Source organism: Oryctolagus cuniculus, chromosome 11 (genome assembly GCF_964237555.1).
Source record: "Oryctolagus cuniculus chromosome 11, mOryCun1.1, whole genome shotgun sequence".
NCBI classification, from domain to species: domain Eukaryota; kingdom Metazoa; phylum Chordata; class Mammalia; order Lagomorpha; family Leporidae; genus Oryctolagus; species Oryctolagus cuniculus.
Window position 1 is genome coordinate 59,006,323 of NC_091442.1, and position 19,862 is coordinate 59,026,184.

At 48.7% G+C, this 19,862-nt stretch overlaps 1 protein-coding gene, 2 long non-coding RNA genes and 1 other non-coding gene across 9 annotated transcripts in view; 2 read left to right on the top strand and 2 right to left on the bottom strand.

Moving 5' to 3' along the window:
- The window catches only part of RNF41 (ring finger protein 41), a 30,149-nt gene that overhangs the window by 3,020 nt on the left and 7,267 nt on the right, over nt 1-19,862 (bottom strand). For 2 of the 5 annotated variants that reach the window (XM_008256645.4, XM_070052407.1), the window contains exons 3-7: nt 10,951-11,044; nt 8,037-8,149; nt 1,845-2,116; nt 544-679; nt 52-155 (exon numbers count right to left, since the gene is read on the bottom strand). In XM_008256645.4, coding sequence (XP_008254867.1) covers nt 52-155; nt 544-679; nt 1,845-2,116; nt 8,037-8,126 — 602 coding nt within the window. In that variant the 5' untranslated portion in view covers nt 8,127-8,149; nt 10,951-11,044. The remainder of the gene's footprint in view (nt 1-51; nt 156-543; nt 680-1,844; nt 2,117-8,036; nt 8,150-10,950; nt 11,045-19,862) is intronic. The other 3 variants (XM_002711071.5, XM_008256646.4, XM_070052406.1) reach the window with 2 other exon arrangements.
- LOC127491153 (uncharacterized) lies at nt 85-19,019 on the top strand. 2 transcript variants are annotated; one of them, XR_007919690.2, is made up of 2 exons: nt 85-203; nt 17,786-19,019. It is a non-coding gene; the product is annotated as an uncharacterized lncRNA (long non-coding RNA). The 2 variants fall into 2 exon arrangements; XR_011380103.1 differs by lacking the exon at nt 17,786-19,019 and adding an exon at nt 1,463-1,509.
- On the bottom strand, nt 1,306-1,422 carry LOC127491238 (small Cajal body-specific RNA 11). The gene has a single exon (XR_007919824.1). It is a non-coding gene; the product is annotated as a small Cajal body-specific RNA 11 (non-coding RNA).
- Nucleotides 11,509-14,208, top strand: LOC138844368 (uncharacterized). Its single transcript, XR_011380106.1, has 2 exons — nt 11,509-12,509; nt 12,921-14,208. It is a non-coding gene; the product is annotated as an uncharacterized lncRNA (long non-coding RNA).

The following is a 19,862-nucleotide window of genomic DNA, read 5'->3' on the forward strand; positions in this document are numbered from 1 at the left end:
CCCCAGCCCGGCTCCCTTACTGCCATTTCCTGGCTGGGGTGTGACACTCACTCTAGGATCTCATTGTATTCAATTGTCTCCTCCAGGTTCTGAAGGTTGGGGTTGACACTGCGGATGGCACGCATGTATGCCTTTAGCAGCTGGATGTCTCGCTTCTGTTGGAGGCAAGAAGAACCAAGGATGATCGTTACGGCAGACAACAGGTAAAAGAGAAAAGTTTCTCTGAGTTATGAGAGCAATTCAGAGATATGAGAACAACCAAACGAGAAGCTTCAGCAAGATGAGGACAGGACTCACAGCAGTCTCAACACCTGGCAAGGTGCCTTCACGGAGACGGCACTCAATGAACCTAAGAACGAATGCACGATTGGAGGAAGGGAGGCAAGGGGAGCTCCATTCGGATTCCCTGCTGAGCTGCAGTGTCTGTCCGCTCACCCAGCTCACAGCACAGGCCCTTGTGTTCGTGAATGGGGCTTGCTGCTCCCAGGCAGGTAGTCACGTGCACGTGAAGGACATGTTGCCCCCCCCTTCTCAGAACCCTACCTGCTCTGCCAGCTGGTGTTTGTGTTCAGCTGAAGTCTTCTCCAGCTCGGCGATGCGTGTCTGTTGCTGCTGGACCACGGTGCGCAGGTGCTTAATGCAATTGTGGTTTGGCAGCTCATCTTTGGGCATCTCCAAGCTGCGGCCCAGGTGGGGAAAGAGCATAACAGGTGCAGTCAGTGGGCTGTGTGGCCAAATGGTCTATCCTGCAGCCCAGGATTGCTGAGTGGCCCTTGCCTACCGCAGGGGTCTAGCATTTCTGTCAGGCTGCCTTCACATGCTTCTCCCAGTGCTTCCTGTCTCCTGGCTCGTTTGCTGTCTACTTTCTGTGAACTTTCCTCCTCCAGGACCTGGTGGGTTTTATTTTCTTACATGTTTTTCTTTTCCTTTTCTTCTTCTTCTTTTTTTTTTTTTTTTTTTTTTTTTTTTTACAGGCAGAGTGGATAGTGAGAGAGACAGAAAGAAAGGTCTTCCTTTAGCCGTTGGTTCACCCTCTAATGGCCGCCACGGCTGGCGCACCGCGCCGATCCGAAGGCAGGAGCCAGGTGCTTCTCCTGGTCTCCCATGGGGTGCAGGGCCCAAGAACTTGGGCCATCCTCCACTGCACTCCCAGGCCACAGCAGAGAGCTGGCCTGGAAGAGGGGCAACCGGGAAAGAATCCAGAGCCCCAACCAGGACTAGAACCCGGTGTGCCGGCGCCGCTAGGTGGAGGATTAGCCTATTGAGCCACGGCGCTGGCCTCCTTTTCTTCTTTATTCCCCTTGAATTGTCCTCTCATGCCCATTCGAGCCAGCCCCTTTCTTAAGACGGCCTCCTACTCTGAGAGGGACGGCGCCGTGTGTCCTGCCAGACCTGAGCATGTGTAGCAGAAGGGCAGGCCACGGTGTTTGAGCTACCACCCAGCTCTCTTCTTCCCCTACAGATTCTGCCTACCCACTTATTCCTTCTGAGAAGCCCCAGCTATCAGCAGTTTATCAAATATTTCACACCCCACAGAAAGAAAAAATAGGGCAAAAGGAAATAAGAGAAGGCCAACCTGACACAGAGAAAGTACTGGAATAAAAGGAAAGAATAAAGTGGATCCACCTTCAGTGCTATCGCACAGACTGCTGAATTTCTATCCCCTTTTATTAAAGCAACAGCAAAAACATAGTTGAGAAGCGCAGTGAGAGAGTAAGACCTGGGGCAGGGAGCCAGGGAGGCCAAGAGTGCTGTTTGCATGCACTGGTAAGCAGGGAACCCAGAGACAGAGGTGCAGGCAGGAAGGCCCTTATCCGCTTGGGACACAGGGGAAGGAATCTCACCCGCAGCCCTGTTCACAGGTCACAGGCCGCTTCGGGTTGTGCTCACAGTCGCTGAGGTGAGACATGAGGTTGTCAAGCCGGACAACAGCACTGCAGCCAAACACAGCGTTGTCACAGGCAATCTGCAGCTTTGACAACATGTTCCGCATGATCCGAGGTACTGGGCGCAGGTGGGCGACCGTCACAACGCTACGGTCCACCGGACACGTCTGCTGCTGAGAGAACCACTGGGTGATGCAGGCGTTGCAGAAAGCATGTTCGCAATGAGGCGCCTGGAAGGGAGCACAGGAATCAGCAGGGCTAAGAGCTGCCGTCTGGGCCTCTCAACAGCTACTGCGGTCACAGCCCCCTGGGGGTCACAGAGGTCTACTGTGGCCAAGGCATTGTGGGGCACAGGCTTAAAATGTTTCCTGTGCTCAAGATTGCAAATAGGTTGTATAAAACAAGACAAAGGAGTGAGAAGTTATATAACAATCACAGCTAGAAATAACATCCCAGGACAATAGGAGAGATGACATAAGGCGACTGATTACTAATTATCACCTGGATTGCACACACAATAAATTGCTCAACAAGTCCAGAGGAGGGAAGATCTTTCCAGGCTAGGTCAATCACAGCAGGTTTTTATTTGTCAAGGACAGAAGTTGACACAGGTCTTAAAGGCCGGTTCAGACTACATATGTAGAAAGGACAGGAACAGAGATTTACTGGCAAAAGTTCAATATAAGAAACCAAAAGTTTACAAAAGCCTGGGACCCTGTTGAGAAGGCTGACCTAAGGTGCTGCCCAGAGTCCAAGCAGCCATGCTTACAGAGTGGAAACTGTAACAGGCCTCGGTTGTTTGTGGAATCACATTCTTTCAGTGTCACAAAGACCACCTTTAAGCCTACTTCTCTGAGAAGCAACTCTGAAATGGGCCCCTTGGGTGAGAAGACTCCCTGGCTTCAATGCAGACAAGATTTGGCATCTAGCATGGGACATAGGAGGAACTTGGATGGTGTAAATGAATGGCGCCAGTGCCTACTATGAGCCCAACACACTGTGAGGAGCTTAAGATTTATAAAAAAGAGGGACTGGTATTGTGGCATAGATGGTAAAACTGCCACATGTGATGCTGGTGCATATGTGATGCTGGCATCCCATATGGGTGCTGGTTCATGTCCTGGCTGCTCCACTTCTGATCCAGCTTCCTGCTAATGGCCTGGGAAATGCAGTGGAAGATGGCCCAAGTACTGCCACCCATGTGAGAGACTGGATAGAGAGCTCTAGTCTCTTGGCTTCAGCCTGGCCCAGCCCTGGCCATTACAGCCATCAGGAGAGTGAAAAAGCAGGTAGAAGATCTTTCCCTGCCTCTCTGTAACTTTCTTTTTCTTTTTTGACAGGCAGAGTGGACAGTGAGAGAGAGAGACAGAGAGAAAGGCCTTCCTTTTGCCATTGGTTCACCCTCCAATGGCCGCCACGGCCGGTGCGCTACGGCCGGTGCACCACGCTGATCCAATGGCAGGAGCCAGGCACTTATCCTGGTCTCCCATGGGGTGCAGGGCCCAAGAACTTGGGCCATCCTCCACTGTACTTCCCTGGCCACAGCAGAGAGCTGGCCTGGAAGAGGGGCAACCGGGACAGAATCCGGCGCCCTGACCAGGACTAGAACCTGGTGTGCCAGCGCCACAGGTGGAGGATTAGCCTAGTGAGCCACGACGCCAGCTGTAACTTTCTTTTTATTTAAAAATTTATTTATTTATTTGAAAGGCAGAGTTACGGAGAGGAAGGGGGTAGGGGGAGGGAGGGTCTTCCATCTGCTGGTTTACTCTCCAGATGGCCACAATGGCTGGAGCTGTACCAATCCGAAGCCAGGAGCCAGGAGCTTCTTCAGGGTCTCCCATGCGGGTGCAGGGGCCCAAGGACTTGGCCATCTTCCACTGCTTTCTCAGGCCATAGCAGAGAGCTGGATCGGAAGTGGAGGAGCTGGGACTTGAAATGGAGCCCATATGGGATGCCAGCACTGCAGGCAGCGGCTTTACCCGCTATGCCACAGTGCGGGCCCCTCTCCTGTAACTCTTTCAAATAAACAAACAAAAACCTTAGAAAAAAAAGATTTAAAAAAAGAAGAAGCTTCCGTCCTCAAGATGAACACCAAGACTGAAACACCAGAAGGCTTTGTAAGGAAAGAAATCATTCTCAATATTGTTAATCTAACTGCCAGTAAGTTTTTATTTTATTTTTTATTCAAAGACATCCTTAATTCTTTTCAAAGTCTTTCAGATCTTATCATCTTGCTCCCTTCCAAAAAAAATCCTGAATCTGCCCACCCCTCTCCTTCTCTGTAGTTAATGCAGGTCAAGCCTCCCATCACCTCTCACCTGAATTACTAAATAAGTCTTCTAGTTGATTGCCCAACTTCTACCTCACCCCATTATAATCTACTGTACATTGAGCAGCCAAGGTGATCATTTAGAAATACAAACCATACTGTATCACTTGCCTGCTTCAAACATTACAATGTTTCCCACTGTACCTGAAATAAATCCAAACTCCTACTTAGGACCATGAAACTCTACCTGATCTGGCCCTGTGCCTCTGACCTTGCCTCATCTCACACCACGCTCCTAGTAGTGTTTAGGCCATTTTGGCTTGCTTGCTTCTTTTAAAGAAAGTATTTTTATTTTTATTTATTTATTTATTTATTTTTGACAGGCAGAGTGGACAGTGAGAGAGAGAGACAGAGAGAAAGGTCTTCCTTTGCCATTGGTTCACCCTCCAATGGCCGCCGCGGCCGGCGCACCGCGCTGATCCGATGGCAGGAGCCAGGAGCCAGGTGCTTTTCCTGGTCTCCCATGGGGTGCAGGGCCCAAGGACTTGGGCCATCCTCCACTGCACTCCCTGGCCACAGCAGAGGGCTGGCCTGGAAGAGGGGCAACCGGGACAGAATCCGGCACCCCGACCGGGACTAGAACCCGGTGTGCCAGCGCCGCTAGGCGGAGGATTAGCCTAGTGAGCCGCGGCACCAGCCGAAAGTATTTTTATTTTAAAAATTTGTTTTATTTGAAAGGCAGAGTTACAGGAAAAGAGAGAGACAAAAGGAGAGATTTTCCCATCTGCTGGTCCACTCCCCAGACGGCCATAGTGGCCGGAGCTCTGCCAGTCCAAAGGCAGGAGCCAGCAGGTTCTTCTGAGTCTCCCAAGTTAGTGCAGGAGCCCAAGCACTTGGGCCATCTTCTGCTGCTTTCCCAGGTACATTAGCAGGGAGCTCGATAGGAAATGGAGCAGCCAGGAATCAAACCAGCAACCATATGGGATGCTAGTGCTGCAGGCGGAGGCTTAACCTGCTACGTCACAACACCAGTCCCTTTGCTTGCTTTCTGTTCATCACATCCAGCTCATTCTTGTCTCAGGATCTTTGCTTGTCTAAGTTAATGTTCTTCCTCGGAATTTTTTTTTTTTTTTTTTAAGATTTACTTAGTTATTTGAAAGAGAGAAAGAGGGAGAAGCAGAGAGGAAGATCTTGCATCTACTGGTTTACTTCCCAGATGGCTGCAACAGCTGGGATTGGGGCAGGCCAAAACCAGGAGCTTCATCTGTTGGTTGCAGGAACCCAAACACTTGGGCCATCTTCTGCTGCTTTTCCACAGCCATTAGCAGGGAGCTGGATCAGATGGGGAGCAGCCAGAATGTGAACCAGTGCCCATATGAGATATGAGCATCTCAGGTAACGTCTGTGCTACAACAACTGGCCCCATTCCTCTAGCTCTCTCTTTTGTGGGGTGGGCCTTTACAGAGGATCCTTGTCTTGGCTTTCGTCTGGCCCAGCTCTAGCCATCATAGCCATTTGGGGGGTGAACCAGCAGATGGAAGATCTCTCTGTCTCTCTGTAACTCTTTCAAATAAAATAAATAAATTTTAGAAAAAAAAAAAGCTGCTACCTGGGACACCTGCATCCCAATATCAGAGTGCTTGGGTTGAATCCCAGCTCCACTTCTGATTCCAGCTTCCTATTAGTGCACAGCCTGAAAGGCAGCAGGTAATGGCTCCAGTATTTGGGTCCTTGCTGTCCAAGTTAGAGACCTAGATTGAGTTCTCAACTCCTGGCTTCAGCTTGGTCCAGCCCTGGTTGTTACGAGCATTTGGGAAATGAACCAGTGGACAGAACATCTCTGTCTGTTTCTGTCTTTCAAATAAATAAAAATAATTTTCTTACAGGTTAACTTTTATATAAGAAAAGTGGACCCTTCCCAATATATTAAAATAGTATCTCTATATACTTTTTTTAAAGAAATTTTTTTTTAAGATTTATTTTATTTATTTGAAAAGAGTTACAGAGAGAGGTAAAAAGAGAAGCAGGAGTCTCCCACCCATTGATTCACTCCCCAAATGGCCACAACAGCCGGAACTGAGCTGATCTGAAGCCAGGAGCTCCTTCCGGGTCTCCCACGTGGGTGCAGGGGCCCAGGGACTTGGCCCATCCTCTGCTGCTTTCTCAGGCACATTAGCAGGGAGCTGGATGGGAAGTGGAGCAGCCAGGACTCGCACCAGCATCCATATGGGATGTTGGCATTGCAGACCAGGGCTTTAACCCACTCAGCACAGCCCTGGCCCTTATTTATGCTTTAATAGTCTAGATATATACCAGAAGAATACAAAATGATGGTTCTCACTGTATAGCTTTTTATGTTATTTTGATTTCTGATCTATATAAATATATTACCTATTCAGAAAATAATTATGATAGGGGTAAATCAGTACTCATAGCAGGGGCCTGGTAACCTGGCAACATGAATGTGGCCTGGTCTGCTCCTCAGATGGTAAACCCTGAGTGACTCACCTTAAATGACAGTACCAGAATACAGACAAGGGCCTGCCAGGATGAGTAGCCAACCTGACACACCCCACAACCTCTCGACACCCTGGGAGAGTTTGCTCTACTCTCATCAATATGCCTTTTGTGGTGGGAGGCTGCACAGACCTAGAAAGGGTCCAGAGGCTAGTGCAGTGGTGCAGTGGGTTAAGCCATGGTCTGTGGCACCAGCATCCCACATGGGCACCAGTTTGTGTCCCGGCTATTCCACTTCCGATCCATCTCCCTGCTAATGGCATGAGAAAGCAGTAGAGGATGGCCCGAGTCCTTGGGCCCTTGCACCCATGTGGGAGACCAGGAATAAGCTCCTGACTCCTAGTGTCTGCCTGGCCAGCCTGTCACTGTGGCCATCTGGGGAGAGAACCAGCAGATGGAAGATTCTCTGGCTCGCCTTGTCTCTTTCTCTGTAACTCTGCCTTTCAACTAAATAAATCTTTAAATGCAGCCTGAATTTTATTCAGCTCAAATGTCTGTGCTTCTTTGGGTGGTTGGAAACAAGAAAGAAAGGATAAACCCAGAGGCTTAAGGGGAGCCCCTGGGAGTTACATAAGCAATGAATGGGGGAAGGGACGTAAGACACCATTTACTGGTGTCCTGGTTTAGAAAATAGGATCATCACTAGCTGGCTAGGAGTGGCAGAGATCAAGCAGCACTCACAGACGAGGGCAGTGAGGACCCTCCAGGACGCCATGTAAAGGATACATCTTACTCACTGTACTGCGTGGCAGCTGTGAGGCTTCCTTACACTGCCCAGGAAGACATGGCTACCTCAGGTCTGACAAGGCTGGCTGAGGGACACTTATAAAGGTGCCAGCTGTCATAGGAAAATGCAGAGTTCTCGACTGCATCACAAGCTGGTCTTGTCAACAGATCCCAGGGAAAATGGTATATACACTTCCCCACTCCCTATCAGGCAGTAGGCAGGCTAAATGCACCTGCAGGGAGTCTGGCTGATGACCTGAAGCACTGCAGAGAGAACTTACCTGGAAAGTGCAGAAGTTAAATCACAGGCAGGAAGATGGAGCCCAGAGTTCCCACAGAGGAAAGGAAGCCACCAAGATACTGTCAGAAGCTGGAAACAAGTAGCTGACCATTTGACAGCAGAAAAACCCCAAGGTGACCTAGAAGACCATCTGAACCACTCACTGGACCTGTGTGGTATCCACCTTGAGATGGACTCTGCAAGGCCCTACCCTGTGGCTACCACTGTTCCTCTGTTCCAAACCTCCACTGGGGCAGGAGAGTAGAGGCAGGATACAGTGACTTCCCAGGGGTCCCAATCCCTATGAACAGGCTCCACCGCCTGTCATCCCACTAAAGTTGTCATCAGACCAACTCACCTGTACTGGCTCCTCCAAGACTCCACTGCAGATAGGACAGATAAGGTCTTCGTCAACATCCCCCTGGAAACGAGTTACATCATACCCCATGTCTCATCACTGAAACCCAGGTCCTGGGAGGAAAAACAGGAAAAAGAGCAGTTCAGAACCACGGTATGTAGGGTAAACATGAACTCACTGCCAAGATTTTTTTGTTGTTGCTAAGATTTTATTTGTTTGAAAAGTAGAATGACAGATAAAGAGGAGGAGACGAGAAAGAGATCTTCCATCTGCTGGGTCACTCCCTAAAGGGCCAAAATGGCTGTAGCTGGGCCAGGGCAAAGCTAGGAGCCAGAACTCTATCCAGGTCTTCCACGTGGGTGGCACAAGCACAAGTACTCAGGCCATCTTCTGCTGCTTTCCCAGGCATTAGCAGGAAGATGGGTCTGAAGCAGAGCAGCCAGGACTCAATCTGGCACTCCTAAACAGGATGCCTACATTATAGGCGGTGCCCTAACCTGCAGTTAAGATAACCTGCAGTGGCTTAACTTAGACAATGCGAGGCCCCCATTAATTTTTTTTTAAAAGACTTATTTATTATATTTGAAAGGCAGAGTTGTGTGTGGGGGGAGACAGTCAGAGACAGAGAGAGATAGAGGTCCCATTAATTTTTTAAAAAATTATTTATTGGGGCTGGCACTGTGAAGTAGCAGGGTAAAGCTGCCACCTGCAGTGCTGGCTTCTCATATGGGTGCCGGTTCAAGTCCTGGCTGCTCTACTTCTGATCCAGCTCTCTGCTATGGCCTGGGAAAGGCAGTAAAGGATGGCTCAAGTCCTTGGGCCCCTGCATCCGTATGGGAGATCCAGAAGAAGCTCCTGGTTCCTGGTTTCAGATCAGCCCAGTTCCAGCCGTTGCGTCCATCTGGGGAGTGAACTAGCGGATGAAAGACCTCTCTCTCCTCTCTGCCTCTACCTACCTATCTGTAACTCTGCATTTCAAATAAATAAATAAATCTTTTTTAAAATGTATTTATACTTTTATTTGAGTGACAGAGCTATGGGACAAGGAAGAGAGAGAAAGAGATCATCTACCCACTGATTCACTCCTCAAATGTCCCCAATAGCCTGGAAGGGAGAGAAGCTTACTCAATAAACAATCCTATTATTGCAAGTCATTACATAAGTACACATTTAAAACACAAATTAGTAAATGATTTCAAAGACTAATCATAGGGCCTTATGAGGACAACAGATGTGGATTTTCTAACCCAGGGTCAAAGATTACCCAGGGGTGGCTGGCACCGCGGCTCACTAGGCTAATCCTCCGCCTGCGGCGCCAGCACACCGGGTTCTAGTCCCAGTCGGGGCGTCGGATTCTGTCCCGGTTGCCCCTCTTCCAGGCCAGCTCTCTGCTGTGGCCAGGGAAGTGCAGTGGAGGATGGCCCAAGTCCTTGGGCCCTGCACCCCATGGGAGACCAGGAGAAGTATCTGGCTCCTGCCATCGGATCAGTGTGGTGCGCTGGCCGCAGCGCGCCAGCCACGGTGGCCATTGGAGGGTGAACCAACGGCAAAGGAAGACCTTTCTCTCTGTCTCTCTCTCTCACTGTCCACTCTGCCTGTCGAAAAATAAAAAAATAAAAATAAAAAAAAATAAAAAAAAGAAGAGGAGCATCAGGACTGGAATTGGCGCCCATATGGGCTGCTGGTGCCGCAGGCAGAGGCTTAGACCACTACGCCACAGTGCCAGCCCCACAGTTATTTAATACTACACATATTCTGGGTCCTGCACTGTGGCACAGCAGGTAAAGCTGCTGCCTGCAGTGCCGGCATCCCATATGGGCGCCGGTTCGAGTCCTGGCTGCTCCACTTCTGATCCAGCTCTCTGCTATGGCCTGGGAAGCAGTGGAGGATGGCCCAAGTGCTTGGGCCCCTGTACCCATGTGGGAGACTCAGAAGAAGCTCTTGGCTCCTGGCTTCGGATCGGCACAGCTCCGGCCATCACAACCATTTGAGGAGTGAACCAGTGGATGGAGGACTTTCTCTCTCTCTGCCTCTAGGTAACTCTGCCTTTCAAATAAATAAATAAGTCTTTAAAGAAATACTGGTGCTGTGGCGTAGTGGGTAAGGCTGCCGCCTGCAGTGCCAGCATCCCATATTGATGCCAGTTTGAGTCCCAGCTGCTCCGCTTCTGATCCAGCTCTCTGCTATGGCCTAGGAAAGCAGTGGAGGATGGTCCAAGTCTTTGGGCCCCTGCACCCGCATGGGAAGCCCTGGAGGAAGCTCCTGGCTTCAGATCGGTGCAGCTCTAGCTGCTGCGGCCAACTAGGGAGTGAGTGAGCCAGAGGATGTAAGACCTCTCTCTCTCAGCCTCTCCTGCTCTGTCTGTGTAACTCTTGACTTTCAAATAAATAAATATTAAAAAAAAATACTACACATTTTCCCATAAACTTTTTTTTAGAGAATTATTTATTTGAAACTCAGAGTTACACAGAGAAGGAGAAGCAGAGGGAAGGAGCGGGGGGTGGGGGGGAAGGTCTTCCATCCACTGGTTCTCTCCAATTGGTCGCAACAGCTGGAGCTGCACAGATCTGAAGCCAGGAGCCAGGAAGTTCCTCCAGGTCTTCCCACACGGGTGCAGGAGCCCAAGGACTTGAGCCATCTTCTACTGCTTTCCCAGGGCATAGTAGAGAGCTGGACTGGAAGTGGACACGAATCGGTGCCCATTTGGGATGCTGGCACTGCAGGTAGCGGCTTTACCCCTTACGCCACAGGGTTGGCCCCTTCCTATAAACTTTTTAAAGCCTTCTCATATATTGCTCTTTCGTCTCTGGGGCCCAAAGTTCAGGCTTGGGCTTATGAGCATTCTTTTGAAACTGTCAGTGTAAACAACCCTGGCCCGTTTCCTACGACATGGAGCAGGAAGGGAGGCACCTACCATGTATTTGTCTCTCCTCAGACCTTTGATCTTCTGTCCTAGGCCAATATAATTGAACAAAAAAGAAGCAAAGGATGGAATTCTCTTGAGTAATCTGTAAATGGTGATTGGATAGGGTCAGCATATAAATGATTATATTAAGGACGTAAGGAAGTGAAAGCCTCTTGTGAACTAAACTCAATGAACTAAAAAGTCAGGCTGGAGGTGAGAAAACACGAGCAGCCCAGTGTCTGTCCTTACAGGGACCCAGACCATGGAGAGTAGCAGTCAAGTCCCTCTGGTGTCATTCACATGCGGCCACACTCCAGGAATGATATTCCCTTTCTCCTGCCATTGGCTCCAGTGGGAGTTGCCTCATTAGCACCTTGAGACCCTAGAATAGGCCACAGCTGACTGAGCCAAGGCAGGTGGGGCCAATGAATCCCACCCCTAAGAGTCTGAGCTGGCTCTTCCCTAGCTTCCGTGTGAAATGAGGAAGACAGAAATCAGGTCTGCAAGGAAAAGGAAAGACAGTCACGGCTGGAAAGGCATGGAAGAGAGAGAGTCCTGAGATTTCAGAGCCTCTGGTTTGTTCCAAGACCAGCGGCCTTCCTGTCTTTGGGTTCTGAGAGACACCCTATCTTCATCTTTTTGCCTAAGTCATTTTGAGTTTTGTTGCTGTATCTCACAACCAAAAGAGTCCTGACTCATAGAAAAAGCAAGGCAGAATCCTTGCATCACCTCAGAAGTTTGAAAGGGAAGGAAAAATTTACAACAATATTTTATCCTTCTAACCTAAAACCAGATTTTTAAAAGATCAGCCGGGGCAAGGGCTGTGGCACTGCAGCTTACGCCAGTTGGGATGCCTGAATCATTCTGGAGTGTTTGATTCAAATCTCAGCTATGCTGTTTCCCATCCAGCTTCTTGCTAATATGTACCCTGGGAAACAGCAGATGATGGCTCAGGTACTTAGGCCCCTGTCACCCATGTGGGAGACCCAGATGGAGTTCCTGGCTCCTGGCTCCTGGCTTCAGCCTGGCCGAGCCTTAGTTACTATAGATATTTGGGGAGTGAACCAGCAGGTGGAAAATTTTTCTTTAATGAATTCTAGTTCCTTAAGATAAGTGATAGGGGCCGGCGCCGTGGCTCACTAGGCTAATCCTCCGCCTTGTGGCACCGGCACACCAGGTTCTAGTCCCGGTCGGGGCGTCGGATTCTGTCCCGGTTGCCCCTCTTCCAGGCCAGCTCTCTGCTGTGGCCAGGGAGTGCAGTGGAGGATGGCCCAAGTACTTGAGCCCTGCACCCCATGGGAGACCAGGATAAGCACCTGGCTCCTGCCATCAGATCAGCACGGTGCGCTGGCCGCAGCGCGCCAGCCGTGGCGGCCATTGGAGGGTGAACCAACAGCAAAAGAAAGACCTTTCTCTCTGTCTCTCTCTCTCACTGTCCACTCTGTCAAAAAAAAAAAAAAAAAAGATAAGTGATGGGGAGATTAGCACAAGTACAAGGAATGCAGAACAGACGGTTCTCAATCAGACCGGATATGGCTTGCAAAGACTTCACAGATTTGGCTTACAAGGTATGTTTTCTTTTTTTTTTTTTCTTTTTTATTTTTTTTATTTATTTATTTATTTTTTTTTTTTATTTTTTACAGGCAGAGTGGACAGTGAGAGTGAGAGACAGAGAGAAAGGTCTTCCTTTTGCCGTTGGTTCACCCTCCAATGGCCGCCGCGGCCGGCGCGCTGCGGCCGGCGTACCGCGCTGATCCGATGGCAGGAGCCAGGAGCCAGGTGCTTTTCCTGGTCTCCCATGGGGTGCAGGGCCCAAGCACCTGGGCCATCCTCCACTGCACTCCCTGGCCACAGCAGAGGGCTGGCCTGGAAGAGGGGCAACCGGGACAGAATCCGGCGCCCCGACCGGGACTAGAACCCGGTGTGCCGGCGCCGCTAGGCGGAGGATTAGCCTAGTGAGCCGCGGCGCCGGCCACAAGGTATGTTTTCAACAAGGTTTCTCAACCTCAGCAGCAGAATCACTTGGAACTAGAAAATTTTTTGCTGTGGGGGCTGTCATGTGGTCTCTACCCACTAGGTGTCAGTAGCAATCCCCCAGGAGTGACAACTAAGTTTGTCTGCAGACACTGGCAAATATCCATGGTGAGAGAGGGGTAGAGTAGGGCTGTAGTGCTTAATCAGCAGCATTCTTTTTCTCTCTATTTTTTTTAAAGATTTTATTTATTTATGAGGTGGAGTTACAGAGAGGGAGAGAGACAGAGGAAAAAGGTCTTCCATCCGCTGGTTCACTCCCCAAATGGCCACAATGGCCAGCACTGGGCCAATCTGAAGCCAGGAGCCAGAAGCTTCTTCTGAGTCTCCCACATAGGTACGGGACCCAAGGACTCAGACCATCTTCCACTGCTTTCCCAGGCCATTAACAGCTGAACTGGAAGAGGAGCAGCTGGTTCTAGAATAGTTGCTCATATGGGATACTGGCACTGCAGGCGGAGGCTTAGCCTACTATACCATAGTGTTGGCCCAGCTGCATTCTTTATGGGCACTGGTTCCAGTCCCCACTTCTGATCCAGCTCCCTGCTAATGCGCCTGAGAAAGCAGCAGGAGATGGCCCAACTACCACATCCACATGGGAGATCCAGACAAAGTTTGGCCTGTCCCAGCTCTAGCCACAGCAGTCATCTTGGGAGTAAACCAACAGATGCAAGGCCTCTCTCTCTTTCCATCTTTCCCTCTCTCTGTTACTTTGTCTTTCAAATAAATAAATATTTATTAAAAATATCCTCTGGGGGAGAAAAAGTGGTCCTGGCTGAGAAAAGGCATTAGAGTCAGAGCAGGGCCTGGGCCTTTTGGAGCAAATAAAATAACATGAAACATAACTAGAAAACAGCACAGGGTTTGTGTTAGAGATGTATTGAAAGATGAAGATAGGGGCTGGCGTTGTGGCATAGTGGATAAAGCCGCTGCCTGCAGTGCCGGCATATCATATGGCTGCTGGTTCGAGTCCTGGTTGCTCCACTTCTGATCCAGCTCTCTGCTATGGCCTGGGAAAGTAGTGGAAGATGGCCCAAGTCCTTGGGATACCCACGTGGGATACCCGGAAGAAGCTCCTGGCTTCCGACTGGCAGGTGCTCCAGCTGTTGCGGTCAATTGGGGAGTGAACCAGTGGACAGAGGACCTCTCTCTGCTTCTCCTTCTCTCCTCTCTCTGTGTAACTCTGACTTTCAAATAAATAAATAAATAAATCTTCAAAAAAAAAAAAAAAAAAAAGATGAAGACAAAGAAGGCAGGAGTCCAGCACTAAGGGCCCTGGTGTAGTAGGCTAGTTAGAATTATACTAGGCGCTGTGGTGTAGTAGGCTAAGCCTCTGCCTGCGGTGCTGGCATCCCATATGGACACCAGTTCATGTCCTGGCTGCTCCTCTTCCAATTCAGCTCCCTGCTAATGGCCTGGGAAAGCAGCAGAAGATGCCTCAAGTGCTTGGGACCCTGCACCCATGTGGAGAGTCCAGGAAGAAGCTCCTGGCTCTTGGCCTCAGATTGGCTCAACTCCAGCCATTGTGGCCATTTGGGGAATGAACCAACGTATGGAAGACCTTTCTCTCTGTCTCTTTCTCTGTCTGTAACTCTGCCTCTCAAATAAATAAATAAACATTTTTTAAAAATAAAAAAGAATTAGCCTAAAAGGGGCTGGCATTGTGGCATAGTGGATTAAACCGCCGCCTGAGGTGCTGGCATCCCATATGGGTACCAGTTTGCTGCTCCACTTCTGATCTAGCTCCCTGCTAATGTGCCTGGGAAAGCAGGGGATGATGGCTCAAGTGCTTGGACACCTGTGCCCACAAGGGAGACCTGGAAGAAATTCCTGGCACTGCGAAGCCTGAGGCATCATTTTTATCTTTTTTTTTTTTTTTAAATTTTATTTATTTGAAAGGCAGAGTCAGAGAGAGAAGAAGAGACAGAGAAAGAGATCTTCCATCCAGTGGTTCACTTCCCTAATGGCCACAATAGCCAGGGCTGGGCCAAGCCAAGCAGGAGCCAGGAGTTTCATCCAGGTCTCCCACATGGGTACAGGGACCCAAGGACCTGGGCCCATCTTCCACTGCTTTCCCAGGTGCATCAGCAGAGACCTGGATCAGAAGTGGAACAGCCAGGACTCGAATCAGGCCTCATATGGGATGCCAGCTTAACCCAGCACACCACAATGTCGGCCCTGTGACTTTTTTATGGATGTCAGTTTGTACTTTTTTCTTTTTTTCTTAAGATTTATTTATTGTTTGGAAGGCAAAGTTGAGGGGAGAGAAAGACACAGAGAGAGATCTTCCATTCACTGGTTCACCCCCCAAATAGTTCACTCCCCAGATGGCTGCAACGGCCAGAGCTGGGCCAATCTGAAGCTAGGAGCCTCTTCCGGGTCTCCCCTGTGGGTGCTGGGGCCCAAGCATTTGAACCATCTTCTGCTGTTTTCCCAAGCGTTAGCAGGGAGAGGGATCATAAGTGGAGCAACTCTAACCAGAGTCCACATGGGATGTCAGTACTACAGACAGCGGCGCCGGCCACCAGTTTGTATGTTTTAATTTTTTGACAATTTCAGACTTACAAAAAAGTTGTGAGAATAGTGCAAAGAATTTACATACCCTTCATTTACATTTCCCAAACGTTAAGACTGTACCACATTTATTATATAATTCTTTCTACATATACAACCAGATGGATTTTTTAAAAGTTTTTCTAAAAAACTCAGAGTAAATTTCAGACTTTACACTTTTATCCTTCTGTTGGTTCACTCCCCAAATGACTGCCTCGGCCAGAGCTGCGCTGATCTGAAGCCAAGAGCTAGGTGCTTCTTCCTGGTCTCCCACGCGGGTGCAGGTGCCCAAGCACTTGGACCATCCTCCACTGCCCCCCCGGGCCACAGCAGAGAGCTGGACTGGAAGAGGAGCAACTGGGACAGAACCCGGTGCCCATATAGGATGCCGGCGCCACAGGCGGAGGATTAACCAAGTGAGCCATGGCGCCGACCCCGTCATCCAGATTTTAAAAACTCCTTTAATCTGAAAGTCTTTCTGCCTTTCATGACCTTGACATGCTTTAAGAACACAGACCACTTAAATGACAATGTACCTCAATTTTCGTTCGCCAAATGACTCTTCATGATTAAAGTGAAGTTTTCATTTTGGGGCAAAAACACCACAGTAATGATGCCGGGTTCCTACTGCGTCCCATCAGGGGCACGTGGTACTGCTCTGTATCGTCACTGGTGATGGGGATGTTAACCCTCTGGTTAAGTGTTGTCTCCCAACTTTCTCTCCTGTAGAGTTACTAGCTTTCCTTTGTAATTAGTAAGAATCTTGTGGGGAGACTTTGAGCATGTACATCTGCAGAATTTTAAGCAAGAAACTGACATGATCAGTTTTCTGTTTTACACAAGTGAGTCTAACAGCTCTGTAGAAAAAAAAAAGAAAAAACAAGAAGGGAAGATGAAAGGAAGTGGGACCTTTTACAAAATTGTAAAAATTCAGTATTAAAAAAAGTATAAGGGCTAGAACTGTGGCAAAGCAGATTAAGCTACTGGATGGGATGCATAGATTCCTTATAGGAGTAACTGGTTCAAGTCCCAGGTATACTGTGCTGGAGATGGATCTGGTTTCCCACTAATGCATGAAGTAAACAGCGTATGGTGGTCCTAGTGCTTGGGCCCCTGTCATCCACAGGGAAGATCTGAATGGATTCCTAGCTCCTGGCTTCAGCCTGGCCCAATCCTGGCTGTTGCAGTTATTTGGAGAATGAACCAGCAGATCGAAGATCTTTCTCTTTCCCTCTCTACATAATAATTGTTTATTCATTTAAACAAATAAATAATAACTTTTAAAAAGCCAGGGTCAGCACTGTGGCGTAGCATGTAAAGCCATTATCTGAGACGCCAGCATCCCATATGGGCACCAGCTCAAGTCCTGGCTGCTCCACTTCCGATCTGGCTCCTTGCTAATGGCACCTGGGAGAGCAGCAAAGGATGGCCCAAGTGCTTGAGCCTCTGCACCCATGTGGGAGTCCTGGAAGAAGCTCCTGGCTTCAGTCTGGCCCAGCCCTGACCATTGAGGCCATCCTTGGAGTGAACCAGCAGACTGAAGCTCTCACCCTGTATCTCTCCCTAACTATGACTTTCAAATAAAATAAATCTTTTTTTTTTTTTTTTTTTTTGACAGGCAGAGTGGACAGTGAAAGAGAGAGACAGAGAGAAAGGTCTTCCTTTTGCTGTTGGTTCACCCTCCAATGGCCACCACGGCTGGCGCGCTGCGGCCGGCGCACCGCACTGATCCGATGGCAGGAGCCAGGTGCTTATCCTGGTCTCTCATGGGGTGCAGGGCCCAAGCACCTGGGCCATCCTCCACTGCACTCCCGGGCCACAGCAGAGAGCTGGCCTGGAAGAGGGGCAACCGGGACAGAATCCGCTATGCCACAGTGCCAGCCCCACAGTTAACACTTTTGTAATATGATTTTTTAAAATCTGTATTTATTTGAGAGGCAGAGAGGGAGGGAGAGAGAGAGTTCCCATTTGCCGATTCACCCCTCAAACGCTCTCAATAGCCAGGACTGTGCTGGGCTGAAGCAGGAAGCTAAGAACTCAATTCAGGTCTCATGTGGATAGCAGGAACCCAACCACCTGAGCTGTCAATGCTGCCTCCCAAGATGTAGATTAGCAGGAAACTGGCCAGGAGCCGGAGGCAAATATCAAACCCAGGTACTCCAATACAGCATGCAAGCCTGTCAACCAGCATCTTAATAACTGGGCTAAATGCCTGCTCTGTAATATCACTTTTTGTTTTTAAAGATTTTTTTTTTTTTAGAGGCAGAGCCACGAAGAGACAGATTTCCCATGTATCCCATACGGGCACCGGTTCGAGGCCAGGCTGCTCCACTTCCGATCCAGTTCCCTGCTAATGCACCTGGGAAAGCAGCAGAGAATGGCCTGAGTACTATAGCAGGGTAGGAGACCTGGATGAAGCTGGCTTCTGTCTTCCGTGTGGCCCAGCCCTGGCAATTGTGGGAGTGAACCAGCAGATGGAAGATCTCTGTCTCTCCTCTTCTCTCTATAACTCGACATTTCAAATAAATAAATCTTTTTTTTTTTTTTTTACAAAAAGAAAAGTCCTAGGAAGTAAGTATAGTTTTTATCCTCAGTTTACAGACCAAAAAACAGATGCCCAAGAGGTCCTGTAACTTGACTAAGGTCACAGAGCTACAAACAAGAGGCAGATGAACCCAGGCCAGCGAGGTCCTGGAAGCTGCTTAAGCCACAATGACTCTTCATATATCACTAAGCCAGCAAACACTTGGCAACAGAAGAACTTCCTACAAAAAGTTAACAAACTGTCCCTAAGACTTCTGGCACTGCTCAAGTTTAGGTTGGAATCGCATTTGATGATAATCAAGTCCCTCCCACTGGTTCTGCCTGGCTCCCCACCCCTCTGCCCTCCTGCTGCTTGTGTCCTTCCCGGGTCATTTGTTTGGTTCAGAAATGGTGCCCCCTCTAGAGCACTCACTTTTCCTGGAAGATCAATGCCCTTTCTCCTCCCGCCTTGAACATACGCTAACGGAGTGCCAGCCCTAAGGTTTCCTCTCTGGCTGCAGCCCTCACACCCCCTTCCCTGAGCACCCTATATTCACATGTGGAATAAGCTGACATCATTTTCTTTGTTTCTGCCTTCTGTCTTAAAAATAAAGGCAACTTGAGGTCAGAACTCATTCCATCTTGCTATTTTTAGCATTGTGGTATGTAAGAAATATTTAAACAATATTTTACTTAAATTTCAATTTCCTAACCTCCACATAGCATTGACATATATTTATTTAGTATCAAATTATAGAAATAGTCTAAAAAATATGGGGCAGGCTATTGGCTCAGCAGTTGAGACACCACTTGGGATGCCAGCATCCTTTGTCAGAAAGCCTGCAAACCAATTTCCTGCTAATGTGCTCCCTGAGAGGCAACAGACGGTGACCCAACTACTTGGTTCCCTGCTACCCATATAGGAGACCCAAACGAAGTTATAGGGTGGTAGCTTCTGCTTGGCCCAGCCCTGGCTGTTGTGGGCATTTGGGGAGTGACCCAGCAGATGAAGATCTCTCTTTCTCTATCTACTTTAAATGAAAATTAAAAAAAGAAGACTATAAAACAGCAACAAAAACAGAAGATCAACTGGAGACAGGAGAATGTTCTGGAGCAAAGAGGTTCATGAAAGTCAAAGGAAGGGGCCAGCTCTGTGGCATAGTGGGTAAAGCCACCACCTGCACTGCCGACAGACCATACGAGTGCCGGTTCAAGTTCCAGCTGCTCCATTTCTGATCTGACTCTCCGCTATGGCCTGGGAAAGGCAGTAAAGGATGGCTCAAGTCCTTGGACCCCTGCATCCGTATGGGAGACCCAGAAGAAGCTCCCGGCTCCTGGCTTCAGCTCGGCCCAGCCCTGCCATTGCTGACATTTGGGGAGTGAACTAGTGAATGGAAGACTTATCTCTCTCTCTGCCTCTGCCTCTCAAAAAAAAAAAAAAAAAAAAAAATCTTTAAAAGAACAACAACAAAAAACAAAGGTGAAAGGAGTTATAGAAAGACAGAGAGAAGTGAGAGTTTTGTTTCACAGATACAGAGTTTAAGTCTTGCAACATGGAAACTTCTGGGGCTCTGTTTTCACCAGAATGCAAATATATTCAACACTACTAAACTGTGTACTTAAAAATGGTTAACATGGTAAATTTTTATATATTTTCTACCTCAAATAAATAAAAATGTCAAAGGAGAGGAAGAATGAATGGGAAGGAAAAGAAGTGTCAAAAGCTACAAAAAGGGGCCAGCACTTGCCACAATGGCATCCCATACCAGAGTGCCAGTTCAAGTCCAGGCTACTCTACTTCTGATGCAGTTCCT